The sequence below is a fragment of the Toxotes jaculatrix genome, chromosome 23, assembly GCF_017976425.1.
Source record: "Toxotes jaculatrix isolate fToxJac2 chromosome 23, fToxJac2.pri, whole genome shotgun sequence".
Lineage (NCBI taxonomy): Eukaryota > Metazoa > Chordata > Actinopteri > Toxotidae > Toxotes > Toxotes jaculatrix.
Genome location: NC_054416.1, coordinates 1,632,119 through 1,654,113, shown reverse-complemented (window position 1 = coordinate 1,654,113; position 21,995 = coordinate 1,632,119). Strand labels below are relative to the sequence as shown.

The window sequence follows — 21,995 nt, the reverse complement described above, 5'->3', positions numbered from 1 at the left end:
TATTTTAAATCTTCAAGGGGGCGCCGTTGAGCCATTTTGCCCCGCCCAATTACAAAAACCCCATCAGAGTCTAGGACCAGCCCCCAAGAACGTGTGTATGAATTTTTATGATCATAGGAGGTCGTTAAGGGCATTACAAATCCAAACGTAATTTCACGGCGAGGGATCGTCAGTTGCCGCACCGCCACACAGATGCCATTGCACCCAGCTTCACGGCCTTTATAATGTAGCTTCACCAAGTAGTTGGGAAGGTTGTAGAGCAGAAACCAAGCCGATGGTGTCAACTATTAAGGAGCAGTACACTTCAGAGTAAAAATAGGTCATTTCCTGTTACCAGCAGGGGACGCCACGAGTAAGGCGGGAGTTTGACATATGGAGGCGTTCAGGGCAGAGCCCTCATCATGCTCATAAAGTTTGAAGATGTTTGGATAAAGTATGTGGACGTGAGAGCCATTCAAAATGTCATGGCAAATTCACCAAACGCCACCAAACTTTGGCGGGCCACAGAGGCCACGCCCTTTAACTTAGAGAAAACTCTGTGATAACTTTTGATCATCATGGTCTTGAGGTGAGGTCCACCAAATATGAAGTGGATCGGGTGAAATCCCTAGCACGAGTTCGTCCGCATACCAATGGTGTAATTCGCCAAAATCGCCAACTTCCGACCACAATGGCGGACTTCCTGTTGGGTTGAGGTCATGGTGTCAAGAGACTTTTTGGTGTGTCTCGGTATGATCAACATGTGTACCAATTTTCATGCACCTATGACAAACTAAGCCCAATGGGAGGGGGGTTTTGAAAATTTCAAGGGGGCGCTGCAGAGCCATTTTGCCCCCCCCATTTACAAGGACCACAAAATATCAAATTTTTCACCAGACCTGATGAGTGTGCAAAATTTCAGGCGTTTTAGAGCATGGGAAGGGGTTGAAAAATGCAGTTGTTTGGGAGGAATAATAATAATAATTAAAGCTGCAAGCAGCGATGACGGGCCCTCGCACCCCTTGCGACCCGCCAAAGTCGCAGCCGGCGCAGCCAAGTACCAGAGTCCCCCTATGTCCTCTCCTCTTCTCTCCAATACACGTCATAGTACAAACAGGTTATTTCCTGTTACCAGCAGGGGGCGCCACGAGTAAGGCGGGGGTTTGACATATGGAGCCGTTCAGGGCAGAGCCCTCATCATGCTCATAAAGTTTGAAGATGTTTGGATAAAGTATGTGGACGTGAGAGCCATTCAAAATGTCATGGCAAATTCACCAAACGCCACCGAACTTTGGCGAGCCACAGAGGCCACACCCTGTAACTTAGAGAAAAGTCTGTTATAACTTTTGATCATCATGGTCTTGAGGTGAGGTCCACCAGATATGAAGTTGATCGGGTGAAATCCCTAGCACGAGTTCATCCGCATACCAATGGTGGAAAGCACTGAAATTTGGCCGCCAAAAACAAAATGGCCGACTTCCTGCTGGGTTGAGGTCATGGTGTCAAGAGACTTTTTTGTGCGTCCCGAAGTGTTCTTTATGTGTACCGATTTTCATCTTCGTATTCCAAAAAAACCCATATGGAGAGGGGTATTTTAAATCTTCAAGGGGGCGCCGTTGAGCCATTTTGCCCCGCCCAATTACAAAAACCCCATCAGAGTCTAGGACCAGCCCCCAAGAACGTGTGTATGAATTTTTAGGATCATAGGAGGTGGTTAAGGTCATTACAAATCCAAACGTAATTTCACGGCGAGGGATCGTCAGTTGCCGCGCCGCCACACAGATGCCATTGCACCCAGCTTCACGGCCTTTATAATGTAGCTTCACCAAGTAGTTGGGAAGGTTGTAGAGCAGAAACCAAGCCGATGGTGTCAACTATTAAGGAGCAGTACACTTCAGAGTAAAAATAGGTCATTTCCTGTTACCAGCAGGGGACGCCACGAGTAAGGCGGGAGTTTGACATATGGAGGCGTTCAGGGCAGAGCCCTGATCATGCTCATAAAGTTTGAAGATGTTTGGATAAAGTATGTGGACGTGAGAGCCATTCAAAATGTCATGGCAAATTCACCAAACGCCACCAAACTTTGGCGGGCCACAGAGGCCACGCCCTTTAACTTAGAGAAAACTCTGTGATAACTTTTGATCATCGTGGTCTTGAGGTGAGGTCCACCAAATATGTAGTGGATCGGGTGAAATCCCTAGCACGAGTTCGTCCGCATACCAATGGTGTAATTCGCCAAAATGGCCAACTTCCGACCACAATGGCGGACTTCCTGTTGGGTTGAGGTCATGGTGTCAAGAGACTTTTTGGTGTGTCTCGGTATGATCAACATGTGTACCAATTTTCATGCACCTATGACAAACTAAGCCCAATGGGAGGGGGGTTTTGAAAATTTCAAGGGGGCGCTGCGGAGCCATTTGGCCCCCCCCATTTACAACGACCACAAAATATCAAATTTTTCACCAGACCTGATGAGTGTGCAAAATTTCAGGCGTTTTAGAGCATGGGAAGGGGTTGAAAAATGCAGTTGTTTGGGAGGACAAATAATAATAATAATAATAATAATAATAATAATAATAATAATAAACATTAGAATTACAATAGGGCCTTCGCACCACTCGGTGCTCGGGCCCTAATAATAATAATAATAATAATTAAAGCTGCAAGCAGCGATGACGGGCCCTCGCACCCCTTGCGACCCGCGGGAGTCGCAGCCAGCGCAGCCAAGTACCAGAGTCATCCTATGTCCTCTCCTCTTCTCCCCAGTACACGTCATAGTACAAACAGGTTATTTCCTGTTACCAGCAGGGGGCGCCACGAGTAAGGCGGGAGTTTGACATATGGAGCCGTTCAGGGCAGAGCCCTCATCATGCTCATAAAGTTTGAAGATGTTTGGATAAAGTATGTGGATGTGAGAGCCATTCAAAATGTCATGGCAAATTCACCAAACGCCACCGAACTTTGGCGAGCCACAGAGGCCACGCCCTTTAACTTAGAGAAAAGTCTCTTATAACTTTTGATCATCATGGTCTTGAGGTGAGGTCCACCAGATATGAAGTTGATCGGGTGAAATCCCTAGCACGAGTTCATCCGCATACCAATGGTGGAAAGCAGTGAAATTTGGCCGCCAAAAACAAAATGGCTGACTTCCTGCTGGGTTGAGGTCATGGTGTCAAGAGACTTTTTTGTGCGTCCCGAAGTGTTCTTTATGTGTACTGATTTTCATCTTTGTATTCCAAAAAAACCCATATGGAGAGGGATATTTTAAATCTTCAAGGGGGCGCCGTTGAGCCATTTCGCCCCGCCCAATTACAAAAACCCCATCAGAGTCTAGGACCAGTCCCCAAGAACGTGTGTATGAATTTTTATGATCATAGGAGGTGGTTAAGGTCATTACAAATCCAAACGTAATTTCACGGCGAGGGATCGTCAGTTGCCGCGCCGCCACACAGATGCCATTGCACCCAGCTTCACGGCCTTTATAATGTAGCTTCACCAAGTAGTTGGGAAGGTTGTAGAGCAGAAACCAAGCCGATGGTGTCAACTATTAAGGAGCAGTACACTTCAGAGTAAAAATAGGTCATTTCCTGTTACCAGCAGGGGACGCCACGAGTAAGGCGGGAGTTTGACATATGGAGGCGTTCAGGGCAGAGCCCTCATCATGCTCATAAAGTTTGAAGATGTTTGGATAAAGTATGTGGACGTGAGAGCCATTCAAAATGTCATGGCAAATTCACCAAACGCCACCAAACTTTGGCGGGCCACAGAGGCCACGCCCTTTAACTTAGAGAAAACTCTGTGATAACTTTTGATCATCATGGTCTTGAGGTGAGGTCCACCAAATATGAAGTGGATCAGGTGAAATCCCTAGCACGAGTTCGTCCGCATACCAATGGTGTAATTCGCCAAAATCGCCAACTTCCGACCACAATGGCGGACTTCCTGTTGGGTTGAGGTCATGGTGTCAAGAGACTTTTTGGTGTGTCTCGGTATGATCTACATGTGTACCAATTTTCATGCACCTATGACAAACTAAGCCCAATGGGAGGGGGGTTTTGAAAATTTCAAGGGGGCGCTGCGGAGCCATTTTGCCCCCCCCATTTACAACGACCACAAAATATAAAATTTTTCACCAGACCTGATGAGTGTGCAAAATTTCAGGCGTTTTAGAGCATGGGAAGGGGTTGAAAAATGCAGTTGTTTGGGAGGACAAATAATAATAATAATAATAATAATAAACATTAGAATTACAATAGGGCCTTCGCACCACTCGGTGCTCGGGCCCTAATAATAATAATAAACATTACAAAAACAATAGGGCCTTCGCACCACTCGGTGCTCGGGCCCTAAAAAAGTGGTGTAACATCCTATCAAACACTCAGATGCACACAATACACTGAAGCTTCTCTACTGTTAATTATACTGCTTCAGATATACTATGAAAAAGGAGTTTGCTAAATTGTTTTTATTCTTAAGTTTGTAGGTTTGAGTAGAAATAAAGGTGAATGGCTTTTCCTTTTTTCTGTCACTGCTGTTGCAGTCATGCTTTCATCCTTAACCTTATCACTGTTGTGTATGTTCTTGTCCACTTGTCATTGCTCTGCCACACAGCGGCGCTGTTCTCACAGAAATCCAGTTAATGTGCTTCACCCAGCTCCAGTAGTTTTTAAAAGCCCCTATAGCCCCCTGTAGTCTTTTTGCCATTTATCACCATAAGCATGAAAAAACTAAAACGAAAGGTATTTTCTTATAATGAACTATAAATTTGAACTTGAACTGACTTTGCTGCTGACCTTTGAACCACATGGAGGCAGATGTAGATCCAGGTGATATTAGTCTGTAGGTTCATCACTATGAAAAAAACCCTTTCACATAGTCACATTGTTTTCACATTGCCATTTCATACGTTGTTATCATGAAAATATAGATTATAGCTGCTAGTTAAGTCAATCAGATGGCATCTTTCTCCAAACAAAGAGAGTTTCTCTGTGTTTACAGAACTATGGTACTGGTTTAAATGTTAAGTTTTGCTTGAGAAATTAAAATAAATGATATGATGCTATATTAGTAGTTTATAAATAACATCTCAGGTCAACTATGGTCTCCAGACAGCAGTCACCAAAAGATTCATAACCATAAATATAAACTAATGTCTTTGATACTTTTAATTAAGCGTTAACTTCCCATCAGTTCAAATTTAGTCTGGTTTACAACTGAATTTTTATTAGATGGAGTTACATAAGCCCTAGAAAGAAGGTGATAAACCCTCTTCCTGCAAATAAAAACATGAATCAGTGAGGATTTTGTTGAGCTTAAGAGTCGCATGCCCCCGAAAGTTGCCAAGTTCGCCTTGTTGCTAAGTGTGGCGGCAGAACAGCCACCGACAACGCCAGCCAATCACGGTCAAAAACTCTTCCGGATTCCCCAGCTGGATTTAGTGAGTCACAACCAGATGCATGATATACTCAGAGCCAGTATATGAAGCTGAAAGTCTTTGATAATGAATGGCTATTGACTTTACAGACTGTTGAATCAACAGTTTATCAAAAGGTGATGATGAATATTTTCATTAAAGGATCGTTCTCTGTTGGGTATTGCAGCAAATTACTAATATATCCTCTTTATCCCCTCCCCCGAACCACAGGGCTTAACACCTGACCACGACACAACAGCTGACTGGCAGCACTCTGCTAGTGTGTGTTCACTTGTGTGTATGTAGGAGTGTGTGTTTGTGTGTGTGTGTCTGTGAGGGGACGATAGGCCAAGAGAAGTTCGGTTTTATTTTCGGCTGTCATCGCTACCCTGACAGAGGCCTGGCCTCACGGTGGTCACCTCACACACACACACACACAGACAGGCGTCTGCCATGTGTGGAGACGTGGACACATTTAGACATAAAAATGACAAACTGGTTTTGTGTGTTAATTTGACTTAATTGAACACAGACACACACACACCCAGAGTTTTCCACCATAATCTCCAGTGATCTTTGACCACCTTGAATTTCCATCATTAGGATTATTTTATACGCCACCAGTGTTGTCAAGATATTTAACTACGAGCCAAAGTCAAGTCTAATATTTCTTGTCTCCAAGTCCAACTCATATTACTTCAAGTCCAAGGAAAGCCCAGTCTCTCTCAGTGTTGCACTGTAGTTCCATTACTTAAACAGTCCAATACTGCTCTCATTGTTTCAGATGTTTTATTTTTATACTTTATTTAGTCTGTTTCGTTGCAGTTTATAATTTAGCTTTTAAACCATATGGAGTTTGATATTCAGACAGACAGTCTGTCCAGGACAGCCGTTCACCATAAACTGGGATCATTATAACATGCATTACAACACACTCACTAACTCATTAATCTGTGCCCCCACATGAATCTGCAGCATCTACCTCCCACGCCCCAAACAACCAGGTCACATTTTCTCTAATGATCCCAACAGTTCAGACCGGAGGTAACCTGACCCCAGATCAGTGACGACGGACGGCGACCGCCGCCAAGATTGACAAGGAATGTGAAATCTCAAATTAGTATCTGTCTTCAACCCGGGGATCTTTCCAGAAAAAACACAGCTCTTATTTCCTCGACTTGGCCAAACTTAAAATCTGGGCAGGGAAGATTACTGAGGAATGTTTTACCCTCCCATCATGATGCCTACCCAACACACCACAGTGAGAGTGGGTTGTACTGGTTAGTCCACTGTACTTAAGCACAGTACTGGGCAAAGTATACTTAGTTTACATTCCACCACTGGTCACAGGAGGGTGAAAACCTTAATTATCAGCCCTTTTCGCTGCCAACCCTCTCACCCAGCCTGTTATGACTGACAGTTCCCACGTGATGTGACGTGGGTGTGCGGTTACCTCAGAGACTCCTGGGGGTCCCTGTGTCCTCGGCGACACGCCCAGCGTCGGACACATGGGTTTAAATCATCAGGCGGCGGGGACAGGGAGTGGACACGGTAACCCACACCGGGCAAACCCTGCTGCTACACATGTCAGGATCATAAATCTCTCTGCAGAGATGGTGGAGGGCGGAGGATGAGGGATTTAAATTACATCTTCCTTAACTTCTGCTTTATAAACTTTGATGTTCTTCATTTTTACATAATCTGCACACAAAGATAGAAGTTATGAATTTGCCGTGTTAGGGTTTTTTCTCTCCTCTTCCAGTCTACGTTATTCTCGTTCTTTTGATGTCTTTTGTTTGATTTTAACTTGTTCTATAAACTCAAGATGCAAAAAGACGAGTCCGTATCTGCTGCGTATGTGTGTGTGTTCCTGTGTTTGTGTGTCCAGATACTGCAAGAGCCGCCGCCGTCCTCTGAGGAGCAGTTAGCAGAGGGTCTAATTAAAGCTGATGAATATAAATCACCACTGGCTCAAACAGAGAGCTGCCATCACTCACCGCAGTGTCTGGACATCAGTATGTGTGTCTGTGTGTTTGTCAATAACACACACACACACACACACACACAGTTATAATAGTTTGTTTATCCTTGGATTGTGAATACAGAGATGAAATAAAGTATTGTTAAAGAAATTTGTGGCACCAACGTATCATCATTTTACGGATGTTTCAGTTCCAGTCTGTGCACACGCCTGCTGCGTAAAATCTTAAGAAATATTTTCTCCCTGACCTCAGAGGGGACTCGTATGAGACGGACAGCGGAAAATGATAGTGACACTCTGCATCATGTAGCACGGCGTGAAAATGTGTGCGCGCCTCTGGTTCGAGTTACATCATCATCACACCTAAGCTTCATTTACGGCCAAGGAGAGTTTTCATCACCATGGTGGCATGCATCATTCTGTATCAGCGACACTGATATGATGAGCTAGCTTCAAGACTTCTGCTATTTTAGGAGACTAAATATATATATAGATATATAAACTGAGTCAAAGGAAGCGAGAGAAGACAGAGAGGACACCTGAAGATTTGTCTTTTAAAAGATACTGAAAAGATAAAGTAAAAATAAAGTTAAAGGGCCTCTGCCAGCTTTACTATTCTATTCTTTACTATTCTTCCTGTGTCTTTTTTATTTGAACCTGAGCAAATAAACTTCAGATGGACACACACAATTTAAAAGTCTCGTCAGAGACTCTGAGCTGTGAACTAAGACGTCCCGTCCACAGTGATCACAGTTAATAACACGATTCTGAGGCTGGACTCGTTGGTTGACCCAGAAACTCTTCACAAGTGGATGAACTAATGGAGTCCAACACAAAGTGACTCATCATCGGGAGATCGCTCAGCTCGAAGCTAACAGTCGACCAGTCTGCACCGAGGAGACTTTATGTCCAAAACTCTACACACAGAACCTCATGCTTATTATCGATGTTTTAGTTTCTGTTCTCAAACTATATCATGAGACGACAACGTCCACATTTCAACAGAATAAAGAGATTTTCCTCATTAGCACTTTGCTGACATAGCAGCATTATTACCTGCAGTGGCCAGCAGGTGGCGGCGAGCACAGTGAGAGAACAGGATGCTGAGGAACACGAGTCTGAACTTAGTAAAAAGAAGAGAAAAGCAGCAGCTGCACTTTAAAATCCACCTGTTCCCTCTTTCTAACACAGACGCAGTGACCATCACAGCCGTCGCGTTCCAAAGACCAAAACCCTCTCAAAAATTTACGAGGTCTTTGGTCATATGCTGCGTGTGTAAAGCTAAATGTGTGTGTGAATGGGACGACGATGTTACAGTGCAAGGTCAGTGTGTTTTTGGTTTCCACAGTGTTTCCTGTGTGTGTGTGTGTGTGTGTGTGAGACTGTAAATCAGGCTTTATATAAACTGTTATACAAGCATCAGATGACAGAGCTGTGATAAAACCTGAAAATACAGGCAAGCAGGACACGGAGGTAAATCAAATGTACTTTTCACACACACACACACACAAACACACACACACACACACACACACACACACACACACACACACACACACACACACACACACACATACATAAACACTCCTAAATCTAGCTGTCTAAATCCACAGCAACAGAGCGCTCAGAGCAAAGCCTTGCTTCAGATCGAAGCTATTTCACACCTTACATAAAAAAACATCTTTGTCACACACACACACACACACGTCCTTTTTTCTCCTGTCCACTTTCTTTACTGTCTCAGTTTATTGCTTAAATCCTGTCCCTTGTCCTGTCTCCATCTCTTTAACTCATGCGAGCACTCACACACCGTGGGGAGTCTTCTTGTGTTCACTTCCCTTCATACAATCCTCCCATCAGAGCTCAGCCAAGGCCCATAATGGCCTCAAGGCATGGCACTATCACACAAACACACCCACGGTAATAAACACCTCCCCAGTGTCTTAGCTGTCTGAGGAAAACTATTCCTCTCCAGCTTTCATGGCAGGTGAATGAATGGCTGATTACAGGACTGAATGAAGAAATGTATGAATGGATGAGTTTCCTGGTTTGTTTATTTAAAAAAAAATAAGGATAAATGAATGACTATGTGCAGGAACTGCTGCAAAGGGGAGTGAATGAATGAATGGATGGATGAATAGATGAATGAATCTCATGGTGAAGAAAAGTGGTGATTTACACCAAAACCAAGTGAACTCAGCAGAAATGAATATGAAAGCACAAGATGCAAAGGACAAGAGTGAAGCTGAAGGTGAAAGATGAGACTTGACCTCTGGAGACACTGAGGAGTAAAGGTCAAACCAACAACAGCTGCCGCGGTGACAATTAAGATGTCACAGGATTTTAAATTTGCTCACTGCGGTTTTGACTTTCTTCAAAACAACTGAACAAATTTCGGATTCCGGTCCGAACACCTCGAGTCCCGTCCGGACTCTCAGGAACAGACCGAACAACAGAGCAGCAAAGTGCAGTTCTGGGAAAAAGATGCAGCCAAATATGAAGTGTTCTGATTAAATTCTGTCCTGAGTAGCTTTTCATTACGAACAGCTGGTTATTACAGATCCTTCATCTCGTGCTTTGGTTACTTTTCTGTGCTTAGTTTGGATCAAATACACCTGAAGTACTTTGTTGTGGTGTGAAACTGGTTTAAATGGCACAGCTATCACCAGATTCCATCACATTCTGTACAGTGGTACTTTGTGCCTGGACAGTATGTATGATACGCATAGCTGAAGAAAACCTTTAAAGCCGTGGATTTAGACAGATGAGACGCTCACATATACAGACACAACACTCTCACATACATTCGTCTTCCTGTTTTAGCTATGGGGTCAGCAGGGCTAGCCAGGGTTAATACCAGAGGACTCTTTCACGCTTGCTAATTGCTCCATATGCACACGTGGCCGTGCAAGAATGTAGCTGCTTTGGAGTCACTGTGGATAGAAGACAACATTTATCGATTTTACATGGCTTAGACAGACGTTTTCAGCCTGTTCTAACTTCTATCACATTTGTACGAAATCATTTTAGCTACTAAAAGAAAAGAAAAGCTCTCCTTCCATCCTGTGTCTTAAATCTTCATGTACCTCCTGCTTCACTCGCGTGTAAAGACATGAAGAAAACAAAGCCACAGAGAGCAGCAAACAGAAAGAACACAGATATTTGTCCTCACCGTCGTGCAGGGTCGATGGCGCTCTTTGAGATGCGGTTGGTGGTTTTACCTGCAGCCGAGTTACAGGTTCTGCTGCTGGTCTTCGACACCTCTGGGTGGCCTGTGTCCACTGAGCTTTGCTGCAGAGAACTCTGGGCCTTCTTTTCCTCCAGCATGGCCAAAAACACACACAGGCATATATACAGCACACACTTTCTTAATGTCTTTAATCATACACATGCACACACACACGTCTTCTTTGGAGTTGATCTGATTTTTTGCTCCAGAAGCAGAACAATTCCAAATTTAAAGGTAAACCCCAAAATTAAGAAGTAAAAAGTGAAAAAGACGACATTTTTCTTGCTGTTTTCTTGGAATTATTTTCATCTGGACAAAGAAAAATGTGTAATTTTCTTTTAGCCAAAACTATTTCCAGAAAAAGAATGTCAGAGGTGGCTGATCCCCCCACAGAAAACTAAGGCAACTGATCCGACTTCACAAGATGTTTACAATAGATCAGTTCCAACCAATTTTAATATTAAAGTGAAAAACAAAACAAAAACAAAAAAGAAAGAAACGGAAAACTCGTCCTTGCTCCAAAAACACAAAGTATTCGCATATTCCAGAATTTCAGGGGTCCCAGAACGCAGGTGGTCCTGAACTCGAGCGCTTTGGATTTCTGAGGGCTTAAGCCAATACTGGGTCAGCGGGATTTGAGCCACGAGAGACTGAAAGGAGGAACGCTGCACTGCTCTACACCCGTCCCTCTGAGGCAGCAGCTGGAGAGGGAGAGGGAGACGGAGAGAGACAGGGGCAGAGAGAGAGAGAGAGAGAGAGAGAGAGAGAGAGAGAGAGAGAGAGAGAGAAGGAAGGACAGAGAGGCAAACCAGAGAGTCTTGAGGGCAAGAGAGGGGGGAAATAGGATAACGTCTATAGGCGGGTTTCTGGCCACCTGTTCTTAATTTGAGCATTAAAAATACTTGAGGGACGTTTCTCAGCTTAAAATCAAAAAGAGACAGTGCGATGGAAACATCAGTCAAAGGTTCTGCTTCGCTAATGAGACTGAAAACAGCAGCAGATGAAAACAACAGATGTGTGGAGCAATGAGGAAACTTTTCCTCACATTAATACCCGAAATTTCACCGCGTCAGGTTTGACTGGTTCTATTTTAACTGCATCATTTCTGTTTCACTCTCTTCAGCAGTGGTTGTATTGATCTTATCGAAAAACATCTGAATATTCACAGAAACTTAACTTTTATTTTCTTTATTTTGCCAAATTTCTTGAATTTGTGTCAAAAAGAGGAAAACGTGTTTCATGAGAATCGACTAACTGACCAAACTCAGCAGAATTATGAAGTGGATGTGGATGGAGATATCTGAGTCTGCAACAGAAAAAAAGTTTTGTTGGACCAAAAGTCTTAGATTAGCTCCATAAAGCTGATCACCTGCACTGTCTCCTCAGCACTGACTGACTGATGCCCTCTTGTGGTTCTCAGCTGTAAGTAGATTTAACATCTTCAGAATGTTTCACAGGGCGTCTGCAGGGCGTCCAGGTTTTACGTGTCAGGGGCCAACAGGGGCCATAATCTAATCCTGGGGGGTCTCGAGTGTTTTAGATTGTGTGTCCTGAGCACGAAATGTTCAGTAATGTTTAATAACAAATTCATTTCAACCGTTCACGCATGTAATGACTGAAAACAGGAGACATGTTTGAGTCAGAGGACCTTGTTATTAAGTTTTACTTTGTTCCACAATATACAAAAAAAATAATCCATCCACCGGGATAACATTGACAGAAACATACAGTAGTACATCAGTACAATGTAGTGCAACATATTTCACAGTCAGTGGGTATTTACATTAATCAGCAACAAGGGAGAAGCAACAGCCCTGATAAATCTTTACAGTCCAAAATAATCAACATCCACTGAATATATTTACACTTCAACAGAGAAAGAGACACCAACAGGTTTTACTAGTGTGTCAGCTGAGTTTAGTTTGATTCAGACAAGATGCACTGCAATTAAAAAGAAAGAGGATAAATAAATAAATCGTTCCCCGCGTGTGCTTCAAGTGATTTAAATCAGCGAGTCAAACAGGAAAAGCTGCACTTTGGGGGTTTCATTAAAAAGAGTTCCCTTCGGATGATTTTCACTAAACGCCATCATTTCGTCAACCCACGACGTTTTCAGTAAACACATGATGAAACTAAATAAAAATCAGCAAATCAAATTCCACCAAATCCCCTGTGTAAGATGATCTGAGCGCTGACGTGCTGCTAGACGGACGCTAAAAAAAAGATTTATGCTGCCTGTTCATGACAATTCATCTTTAAGCTTCCTCTGTCTGTTATGTATGTATGATACTTTTAACCAGTTTGATCTGTTTGTCTCTGCTTGTTGTCTTTTTAAAACTCTTCCTGTGTGAGTCACATGTTGAAATGAACAATGCCCCAAAACTAAAAGCATTCGTGGTTCCTCACAGACTGAGTATATCAAACGATATGTGCACTTTGACCTTATGTGGTTATTGAGATATTTTTAGTACTTGGTGCTCGGTTCATGTGGTGGATGGATGGTACATTTATCCACTCATCCTCCTGCTCACTGATGCTCCGCAGAAAGTAAAAAACTGCTGCCAGGGCAAAACAACAACAATAAACAACAGTGACGGAGTAAAGAGAAAGTTTGGACTGAATTTCATTTTTAAAAATAAAATTTAAAAAATAATCTCATGTTATTTCTTCCCTCTAACACGCTCAGTTTGATTAGGATTTCTGTTACTGTTTGCCTATTCTGGAACGATCTGGTATGATATCTGCATTAAGCCGGGATCGATCAATAAAACAGTTCATCTGTATAATTTCATTACTGGATGTTAGTTTTCACATCCCATTCTGGTCTTAGTGTCATTTCACTCAGGGGCTTTCACATGGAGAAAATACTGAATCTTTATGGTCTGGGGGCACAAAAAGTCCAAAAAGTTCCAATTTTATTTGTATTAGTGGGAAACCGACGGCTCCTGGCAGCTCCAGGAAAAACACAGCAGCATCAGGCTTTGAAACTACATTAGAAGAAAACTGCTCTCTTTCACCCAGACTGTCCATTTATCTCTCCTCTCCATCTACACTCCATTTTTATAAGAACATGACATGAATGAGTATTTGTAATATGTTAAATACATCTTTTCTCTTTTCTTCACCCCTCTCTATATCTGTTGCTCCCTCCATCCCTCCCTTCCTCTCTTCCTCTACATGATTTTAGCCTCACTGTTTTCCCAGTCAAATCTGACATTTGCTTCTCGCCACAGCAACAACAGTTCCTATCACCTACTGCTTTCCTCTTCCTCTCCTTCCAGCCATCTCACCTTCCTTCCTTCCTTCTTTCCCTCTCTCTCTCTCTCTCTCTCTCTCTCTCTCTGTCTACGTGATGTTGGATATGGGGTCGCTGATTTTCAGACACCTCCAGTAGATGGTCCTTGCCATGGCGAACAGAGCGAGCAGGATCAGCAGCACCCACGACACGTAGATCCCTTTGGACTGCTGGGCAGGTTTCCATGTACCGACCTGAACACACAGAGACACACACGCGCACACACACGCACGCACGCACACACGCACACGCACACACACACACACACACACACACACACACACAGAGACACACACACAGTTTAGTATCTTATAAAGAAAGAAAAAGCCTGAAATGTTTAAAGCAAATCAAAACCACAATTTGTTCAACCAACACACACACACACACACACACACACACACACAGACAGATACACACCAAAAGTCCTGCAGTGGAGGCGGCAAGGACTATAAACAGCAGGAAACACAGCAGGCTCCTCCTCCTGGGGTACCGCCGACCAATAGAAGAGCTGGAAATCAAAATCAGAAAAATAGTTTAGAGTCAAAACAAAACTTGTTTCGCCAAAAAGGCCAAAACTGGAAGAGGTTTATCTCACTCACACTTTTCGGCAATGTGGACATCGAGCCAAAGTCCGGTCTGAAAACTCTGTCCACTACGAGAGAGAGGACATGAAAGGTCAGTGTGAGTGTGTGTGTGTGTGTGTGTGTGTGTGTGTGTGTGTGTGTGTGTGTGTGTGTGTGTGTGTGTGTGTGTGTGTGTGTGTGCGTGAGTGTACACCAGTTTCTATCTGAATCTAATGAAATACATCGGAAATAAATCTGTTAGACCACAACTGTAGATGACTAAGACATTAAAAGCACAACAATAAAGAAGCGAAATCTGCACTGTCAGTTTAAATGTATGTCATTTGTGTGTGTGTGTGTGTGTGTGTGTGTGTCCTACCAGGAATGTATTAGAGCAGTGTCCGCAGATGACCCTGATGCCGACGGGCTGATGCTGCTGTTCAGGACTGTCCCTCCCAATGTGAACTGGTCCCAGGTTAATGATGCGTTTACTGGCAGAAAAACAATGGAGAAAAAAAAAGCGCTGAGTTTAAACACCTGAAAGTCGGTGGAGTTTACATTCGACCCTAAGCACTTCCACATCAACCACTAAAGCTGTACAAGTCCACTGATGTTAAAACAGCAGCAGTTCCTTAGCACAGTCTGTATTTTTATTTTTTTAATTGCTGGGTGTCTGCTGCTTGAATGGCTTCTCCTGCACAGATGGTGTGGTTGCAAGCCAAGGCTGAGATGGGTGAAAAATAATCCCTCACTGTTTCTCTGTCTCACCAGTACGGTCTTGGACAGGCGATCCTCTGCGACGTGACTTTGCAGATCAGCAGACAGTTGCATGGACAGCGGACGTACTTCTTCCCCACAGGAGCGTTCTTTATCGGCTATTGACGAGGGGGGGGTTGGAGACACAAGGAACAAGGGAGTAAGAAAACAAAAACACAACACATTTTCAGTTTCAGTGTCCGGAGTTTCCCAACCCTCTGCTTCCTAAATAAAACTCAGTGGTTCAGTTTTGAGCTCATCAGCAGAAACTGCAAATCTTCTCAGACGAGACGATGGAAAGACTTCCTGAGAGAGGAAACACGAGACGCTGCTCATGATGAGTCTATGGTTTCTGAATCCAGTCATTCTCCGCTATGATCTGAGCGAACATTTCTAATAAAAAACTGACTAATCTCCAATCTTCATGCTGGGTTAAATATGCGTAGGGCAGTTATTTAATGCTCATATCTCAACTTGAAAAGATAAATAAAAAGAGAAGGTGCACAGGGTGACAAAAAGTTCAGATGGTGTCAACTTTCACCATTTTATGTTTGTGCAAACTTGTCAGAAAACTGCAAGAGGGAAAAGTCGAACATCCCGTGACACGACCCTGAAAAAGACTCATCTGGTAAGTGTCTGGATCTGTTCGACTCACCGTAGCTTCGTTGCAGATGCCGCACTTCACCACGTGCTGGTGCATCTTGCCCTCCACGGATATGGAGCTCTGACAGACCCGACAGCTGATGACCGGAGCGCTGCTGCTGTCCGGGCTGCCCTGTGGTGAGTACGGGGGTGGAGGGTCACCCTGCGCCACCAAGCTGGGGAACGGCGCTAAACCTGGAGAGAGGAACAACCAGGAGGAAACAGTTTAGTTACTGAGAAAAAAAAGGGTTGACTGCTGCGCAAATAATGTCAAGACGAGGAAAAACAACAGTCCAAAATCCACTGATACTCAATTTACAACAACATAAAACAATTTTCATATTTGAAAGAAAACAGAATTTTTTGGGGGCAATTTTACCTGAAAATGTGTTTAGCAATTACCAAAATAGTTGCCAATTATATTACATGACAAACATGCAATGAAACAAAATAACACAGCTACTTCACACAGCACATGACACACACGTCGATGAGTGTGACTGTTGTTTAAGCTCTTATCTTCTAAAGTGATCCCAAAACAGGAAGTGTCAGGATATGGGTGGTTTACACTCTTATCTTGACAACTTCCTGTGACAAACCCTGGTGTCCAACCGCACATTTGATAAAGGTTTTCTGTACCTGACAGTTTTTGACACTCTGTGCCAACAAAACAACAAAAAAACAAAAAAGATGTTGATAACACGCCCTGTCTGGACTGTGTACGGGCTACTACTTAAAAGCCTATCAAGACACACAGTGAGTAAACAAACAGAAGGTACATTTTACAGCAGCAATAAATTCTGATAGAGTGATTTGTCCGGAAAACTGACTCCCACCCTCCATTCTCTAACCCTGCTGGAACAACTACCAACCAATAAAACATTAACTAATCAACCTACGATGCCTATGCTTATTTACGCTGTGTCATTTATTAGTCAGCAAATATATCAGTCTGCAGAACGTTATCAGGGAGTGACACAACCAAAGGCCAACATTTATCAAGTGTAACGCAAGAGAGCAAAGAGGAAGGACTGAGTGTGAAACTGAATTTTAAAGTTCACAGTTAGGAGGAAATGACAAAGAAAGACAGGAAGAGAAGGAAAAGATAGTACAAGATTAAAAAGAAATGAAGACCAGTGAAACATAGCCTTTGGCAAGTCTGGATACAATGGTGGACTGAATAATGGGCTTAAACCAGGGCTAATTATATCAATCGATCAATTTTAATTATCATTATTATTTCTTTTTGATGAACTGAATCTTTTATTCTATAAAATGCCAACATGACGTACTCAGATATCTTACTTTCTTCAATTTGCAAGATTTCATTTATAATGATAGGAAATTGAAAAAATAACCAAACCTGAAGATCTTCATATTTGAAAGAACCAGACTCAGAGGGAGCTTCATGTTTTGCCTGAAAAATGACGACTATGACTTTCCAATAATGAAAATTGTTGGATTGGATTTATTATCTCATGTTGGGCTGCGACTAGCAGTTATCATCTTTGTTGATTCATCTAACCTTTTTTTGAGAAATCTACAGTGTTTACTATATTAAATGTCAAAAAAATAGTGAAGGAGTGGTCGTCACAACTTCCCACAGTCCAAGGTAAGAACTTCAAAAACCCTGTGTGACCAAACCCAAATATGTCATCATCAAAAGCACCAAATGTCCTAATTTGAGTAGTTTTAACCAGAGAATATTTTAGAGTTTTTTACTGGTTTTCTGCCTCCAAAAGGGCTAATTCACTTTCAAATCATTTGATTGCACAAAGCAAAGCACCAAACAGTCTCAGTATCAGTTAAACTAACTGAAAAGCATTAATTTCCTACTTTGGTATTTGCTAAATCATCCCATAAACAAAACGTGTGCCAAGTGTGTCTATTAATTCTACTATTTACAGCTAACGTTAGCCAGACCGCTAGTTCGCTAGCTCGCAAACTGAAACTAGCGCCAGCTAACATTTGTTTACAGGCTGACATCCTCAAACCTAAACACAAATTAAAACGGTCAGTGTTGCTGTTCAAAAGCCTGTAAATGTGTCCGCATCGCGGCGGCTGAGGGGGCAAACCAGACAGCGGACATACTTTGTGGTTTTGACGGATATCCATGCGAGCCGCCCCCGGGAGAGAAGCCGTTGGTACCGTCGTGCTGCTCGGACAGCAGCGGCGACCGTTCCCCGTCCGCCATCGCTCCCACCGGCCCTCGGCCTCTCGAAACGCCCTCAGGAAGAGTCTTCGCAGCGATGGGGAGTCCTCAGACCCCCCGCAGAGATTTCTGGAAGAGTCGCTGAGCAGATGTGAAACCCCGAAGCCCGTCAATTTGACGTCCACATGACACGGGGAGAAACACCGAAGGCGGAAGCGAGACAACAAAAACATCTGTCACATGACCGTGGTCCGAGTCGGGGGGCCTGTGATTGACAGCGCGTTCGACCAATGAACGAGCTCGGTGAGGATGGGCGGGTTCAATATGGTCGTTTGACAGTTTGACAGTCCGGGCCGCGTTCAAATACTTATATAAAGCGCCCTTTGCGGGGTGTTTTAGTACCTTTGAGCCTTTGGCTCGACCGAAGAGGTGAATCCACGAGAGTATCGAGGGGCGTCATAAAAAAAAAAAAAAAATCCAGACGTTTCTGCAAAAGAAATTTTATAATTTTAAAATATTCATTACTTTATTCATTGTCTGTTTTTTATGAATGTAATATTTCCTGCAGACTTGTCAGATGAAACCCAGGATTAGTAAATTTGTGCATAGTTTCACACACTTATGACTATCAAATTGTAAATTATATATTTTTTATGTACTTTCACTGTAGTTTGGTTTTCACTCTCTTTTTAAGAATAAGAAATCTAATCCTACTTTCATTCAGCCTCTGAAATGTGTGACTTTGGCCTTGAACTACATGATACTGGACTTTTAAAAGCAGATAATGAAACATACATACAGTAATTGAATAAAGAGGTTCTCATGGAATTTTACATTACAGTAACGTAATGTTAAATGCGTAAACAGCTTTAAAAGAACACAAAGCAAAGTAAGGTATTCATTTTTATATTTGAAAGTTTTTATTTTTTATTTTAAATGCATCACAAAGAATTAGAGAAGCATGTGGTGTAAATGAGGGAGGGAGAGAATGGAAGAGAGTTTCCTTTTTTTTAAAAAGTAATGTAATTTGCTTGGATTACAGCTCTGTGTCAAAGAAGGGAACCTCCCAATGTTGTTAGAAGAATGTCGTAATTCTACTTTTCAGCTTGTGATCACTGAGTGGTAATATTAAGTTATCAACACCCTGATAATCTTCCAGAGTTGTTTACACCCAGGTGCTTACCCTTTAAAGACAACAAATGCTTCCTCATTCATTGTCAAGGAACAATCTCTATGAAAAAACTGATGTGTCATTGCGATGAGATCAAGTTTGAGAGTGAATCCAGTACCTGTATCATGTCGTTTGTATGCACCAAAAAATCTATGTACAAGAAAACTGGTGAATGCTGCCAGTTTTCTACCTGTTGATTTCTACCTTGTTTACAAACCAGTATCAGTTCTGCTCTACTCATAACTGGATAAGAGCATTCCCTGCACTTCATGATTTATCATCTTATAACCACGACACAATACATTTCCTCATGCCAGAATGTTTCCTGGTTCACTGGATAATTTCAAACGTATTAATCTTCCGTGTGGGACAGAGAAAGTAGGGAGGGTGAAAGAGAGGCTGTCGTTCAAAATACATGCGTTGGTGTTGGTTTTATTTTACTGTCTTTGTGAAGAGAGACTAACATATTCACTATGTCACGCTCTCTGCTGCTGCTGCTGCTGGTCTGCTGCTCCGAGGCAGCTCATTTTTATGGCACGGTGATGACCTACTACCCAAAAAACATTAGCACAGATGGATCTGTCACGGTATGTGAAGTTTCTCTCTAAAACAATGTATTTACCTTATTTGAAGATTTGACAGTGCTTAAGTAAAACAGCTTTTGATAGATTTTCTTAACAAATCCAAACTGTTATGGAAGGAATAACAGCAGAAATTAAAAGGCAGTAGCAGTATTTCTGTGATAGTGTTTGTTTTTGGGTTTTTTTTTGACACATCTTTACTGTCATACTATAGGTGGTTCTTCGCTATAAGCTGAACTTCCACTCGTGCATAGACGAGGACACATGGGATTGCCCCAGCGGGGACTGTGGGACTCAGAGTGCTTTGACACTAAACACGGTGGATGAAGAAAGCAGTGGAGAGTGGTGTCAGAGAGAGGGAATCATGACTCGCCAGGTTCCCAGCAATGCGTCTTTTCAGCTAGTGTGAGTGCACCATGACATAACAAAAAAAAGTTCTGTTATTTCCAGAACTTAAAAATTGGTATCTGAGGTATTTGCACATACATACCTACAGAGTAAACCCAGGTTCTGTGCAGCACAGTAAAAACTGACTTTCACATGAACTTCAACTGAAGGTTGGAAGGTGGTAACTGGATAAATAACATCAGAAATGGCATCACGTTATGGAAAGCTGTGACTCTGGTTGAACTGAGGAACCGGTCTGACACCGGCAAAGCCAACACATCGCCCCAGACCACCATCCTGCCAGCTGTGCGGTAAGCCTCCTCACTGTTTGTGATTTTGCCTTTGTGCATGTATGTAAAAGGATTTACATGTGTCAAATTTTTTAAAATCATTTTTTATATAACTATTAGCATAGTGACTTATGTAAGGCAATGACTGTAAACAAATGTCACCATCACCGAGGAAAGAAAAAGTTTGGTGAGCAGATTCCTAAACGAAATCCACTGAAATTGTGTTAAAGTATGGGTTCAAGTTTAAAAAGTTTAAAACAAGACTGTTTTTGATTTTGTCCTATAAATGTATGCACCACTGCACCATCCTTATTTTATCTTTCTCTCTCAGAGTTCCTTCAAACTGTCAGAGAAATTTCACCCTGTTGGCCTTTGACCCTGACGGAGACGAGGTTAAATGCAGATATGGAAAAACATCAGAGTCAGAGTGTAACCCCTGCACACCAGCGTCTGTTCTCAACCTGTCATCAGTGAGTGGCCAAAGTCCACAGTAACTCTCATATAGGTGATGTGTTTAGTTGAACTAGTTAGACACTGTTGGAAGAGACGCTGACGCTCGAAGATGACAGCGTTTCTGATTTATCCTTTTGCAGACCTGTACTCTGTCATTCAGCCCCACTAATACCAGTGATGAAGGTCCATACGCAGTCCAGCTGGTGATGGAGGACTTTCCCAGGCAGACTATCAGCCTGACTCAGACTGGCGGGGTGCAGACCATAGTAACTATGAACGACGCTATCAGCAAAATACCTGTCCAGTTTGTTTTACGGGGTAAGATTTCATCGTTTTTTAAATTGGTCCAATGCTTTGGGGTATGAAGAGCTAAACAAATGACACTCCCATCAAACTTAGTTGTATTTCATATTGTACAGCCTCACAGAGCTGCCAGCATGGCTGTACACTCCTAAGAATGCTGTCTAAGTCTGCTTCTCTGTTGTTCCAGTGGATCCTGCTGTGCCATCCTGCACAGAGGGGCTCTATTTGCCCAGGTTCCTGCCTCCAACCCCGGCCAACAGAGCTCAGCTGTACACCCCAGTCAGTCAGACCCTGGAAATCAGCATCAGTGCACAGGCAAACATCTCTGCGTGAGTCAAAGGAAAACAAATGTAAAAGAATTTAGATGTTAAAATGCTACAGGTTATTGGCGTCCTGCAGAACCATCTCAAGTTATACAAGAATCACTTGTCCACATTAACATGTCAGTCACATACACATGATGCTTTCATTTGCCAAGGTTTTCAGGTGCACAAGGAATCTGGTCTGTTGTGTTGTGAAACTCCAATACTGATGCATGAGACAGGTTTGACAAGCATGCAACAGGAGTAACAGATCCAGCTGTGTAGTGCTGTCAGGTTACAGAGACAGTAGTTGTAGTAGTAAATATAAACAGCAGTATGGATCTAAAGCCAAAAGAAAACATGGAAAACTTCCTACGAAACATTGTGTGTCAGTGTCTGCTGATCTTGTACCTTGTTGTTTTGGAATTAGTTTAATAAGCTTAGACAGTGATACTGCTTAAAGCCAAAAAAAAAAAAGCCTATTTGACTGACAACAGT

General features: G+C 42.7%; 2 protein-coding genes across 2 annotated transcripts; one reads left to right on the top strand and one right to left on the bottom strand.

Annotated features, from left to right (window-relative positions):
- Positions 1-12,247: 12,247 nt before the first annotated feature.
- Positions 12,248-18,233, bottom strand: LOC121177204 (type I phosphatidylinositol 4,5-bisphosphate 4-phosphatase-A-like). The gene is made up of 7 exons (XM_041031432.1): positions 17,950-18,233; positions 15,872-16,053; positions 15,229-15,335; positions 14,840-14,951; positions 14,497-14,549; positions 14,315-14,405; positions 12,248-14,091 (listed from the first exon to the last, which is right to left on the bottom strand). Exons 1-7 carry the CDS (start codon positions 18,050-18,052, stop codon positions 13,948-13,950), a joined length of 792 nt encoding a protein of 263 aa, XP_040887366.1. The 5' UTR covers positions 18,053-18,233; the 3' UTR covers positions 12,248-13,947.
- A 1,421-nt stretch (positions 18,234-19,654) lies between these two features.
- LOC121177460 lies at positions 19,655-21,528 on the top strand. Its single transcript, XM_041031789.1, has 6 exons — positions 19,655-19,768; positions 19,977-20,167; positions 20,320-20,460; positions 20,771-20,909; positions 21,033-21,210; positions 21,383-21,528. Exons 1-6 carry the CDS (start codon positions 19,655-19,657, stop codon positions 21,526-21,528), a joined length of 909 nt encoding a protein of 302 aa, XP_040887723.1.
- Positions 21,529-21,995: the final 467 nt, after the last annotated feature.

Bases quoted from the DNA above. Each gene is read 5' to 3' on its own strand.
- LOC121177460 (XM_041031789.1), top strand. From the start codon at position 19,655: ATGTCACGCTCTCTGCTGCTGCTGCTGCTGGTCTGCTGCTCCGAGGCA. The intron at 20,168-20,319 runs GTGAGTGCACCA...CTTCAACTGAAG, and splicing joins AATGCGTCTTTTCAGCTAGT to GTTGGAAGGTGGTAACTGGA. The intron at 20,461-20,770 runs GTAAGCCTCCTC...TTTCTCTCTCAG, and splicing joins ACCATCCTGCCAGCTGTGCG to AGTTCCTTCAAACTGTCAGA.
- LOC121177204 (XM_041031432.1), bottom strand. From the start codon at position 18,052: ATGGCGGACGGGGAACGGTCGCCGCTGCTGTCCGAGCAGCACGACGGT. The intron at 14,550-14,839 runs GTAGGACACACA...TCTCTCTCGTAG, and splicing joins ACTGCTCTAATACATTCCTG to TGGACAGAGTTTTCAGACCG. The intron at 14,092-14,314 runs GTGTGTATCTGT...CTGTGTGTTCAG, and splicing joins CCTCCACTGCAGGACTTTTG to GTCGGTACATGGAAACCTGC.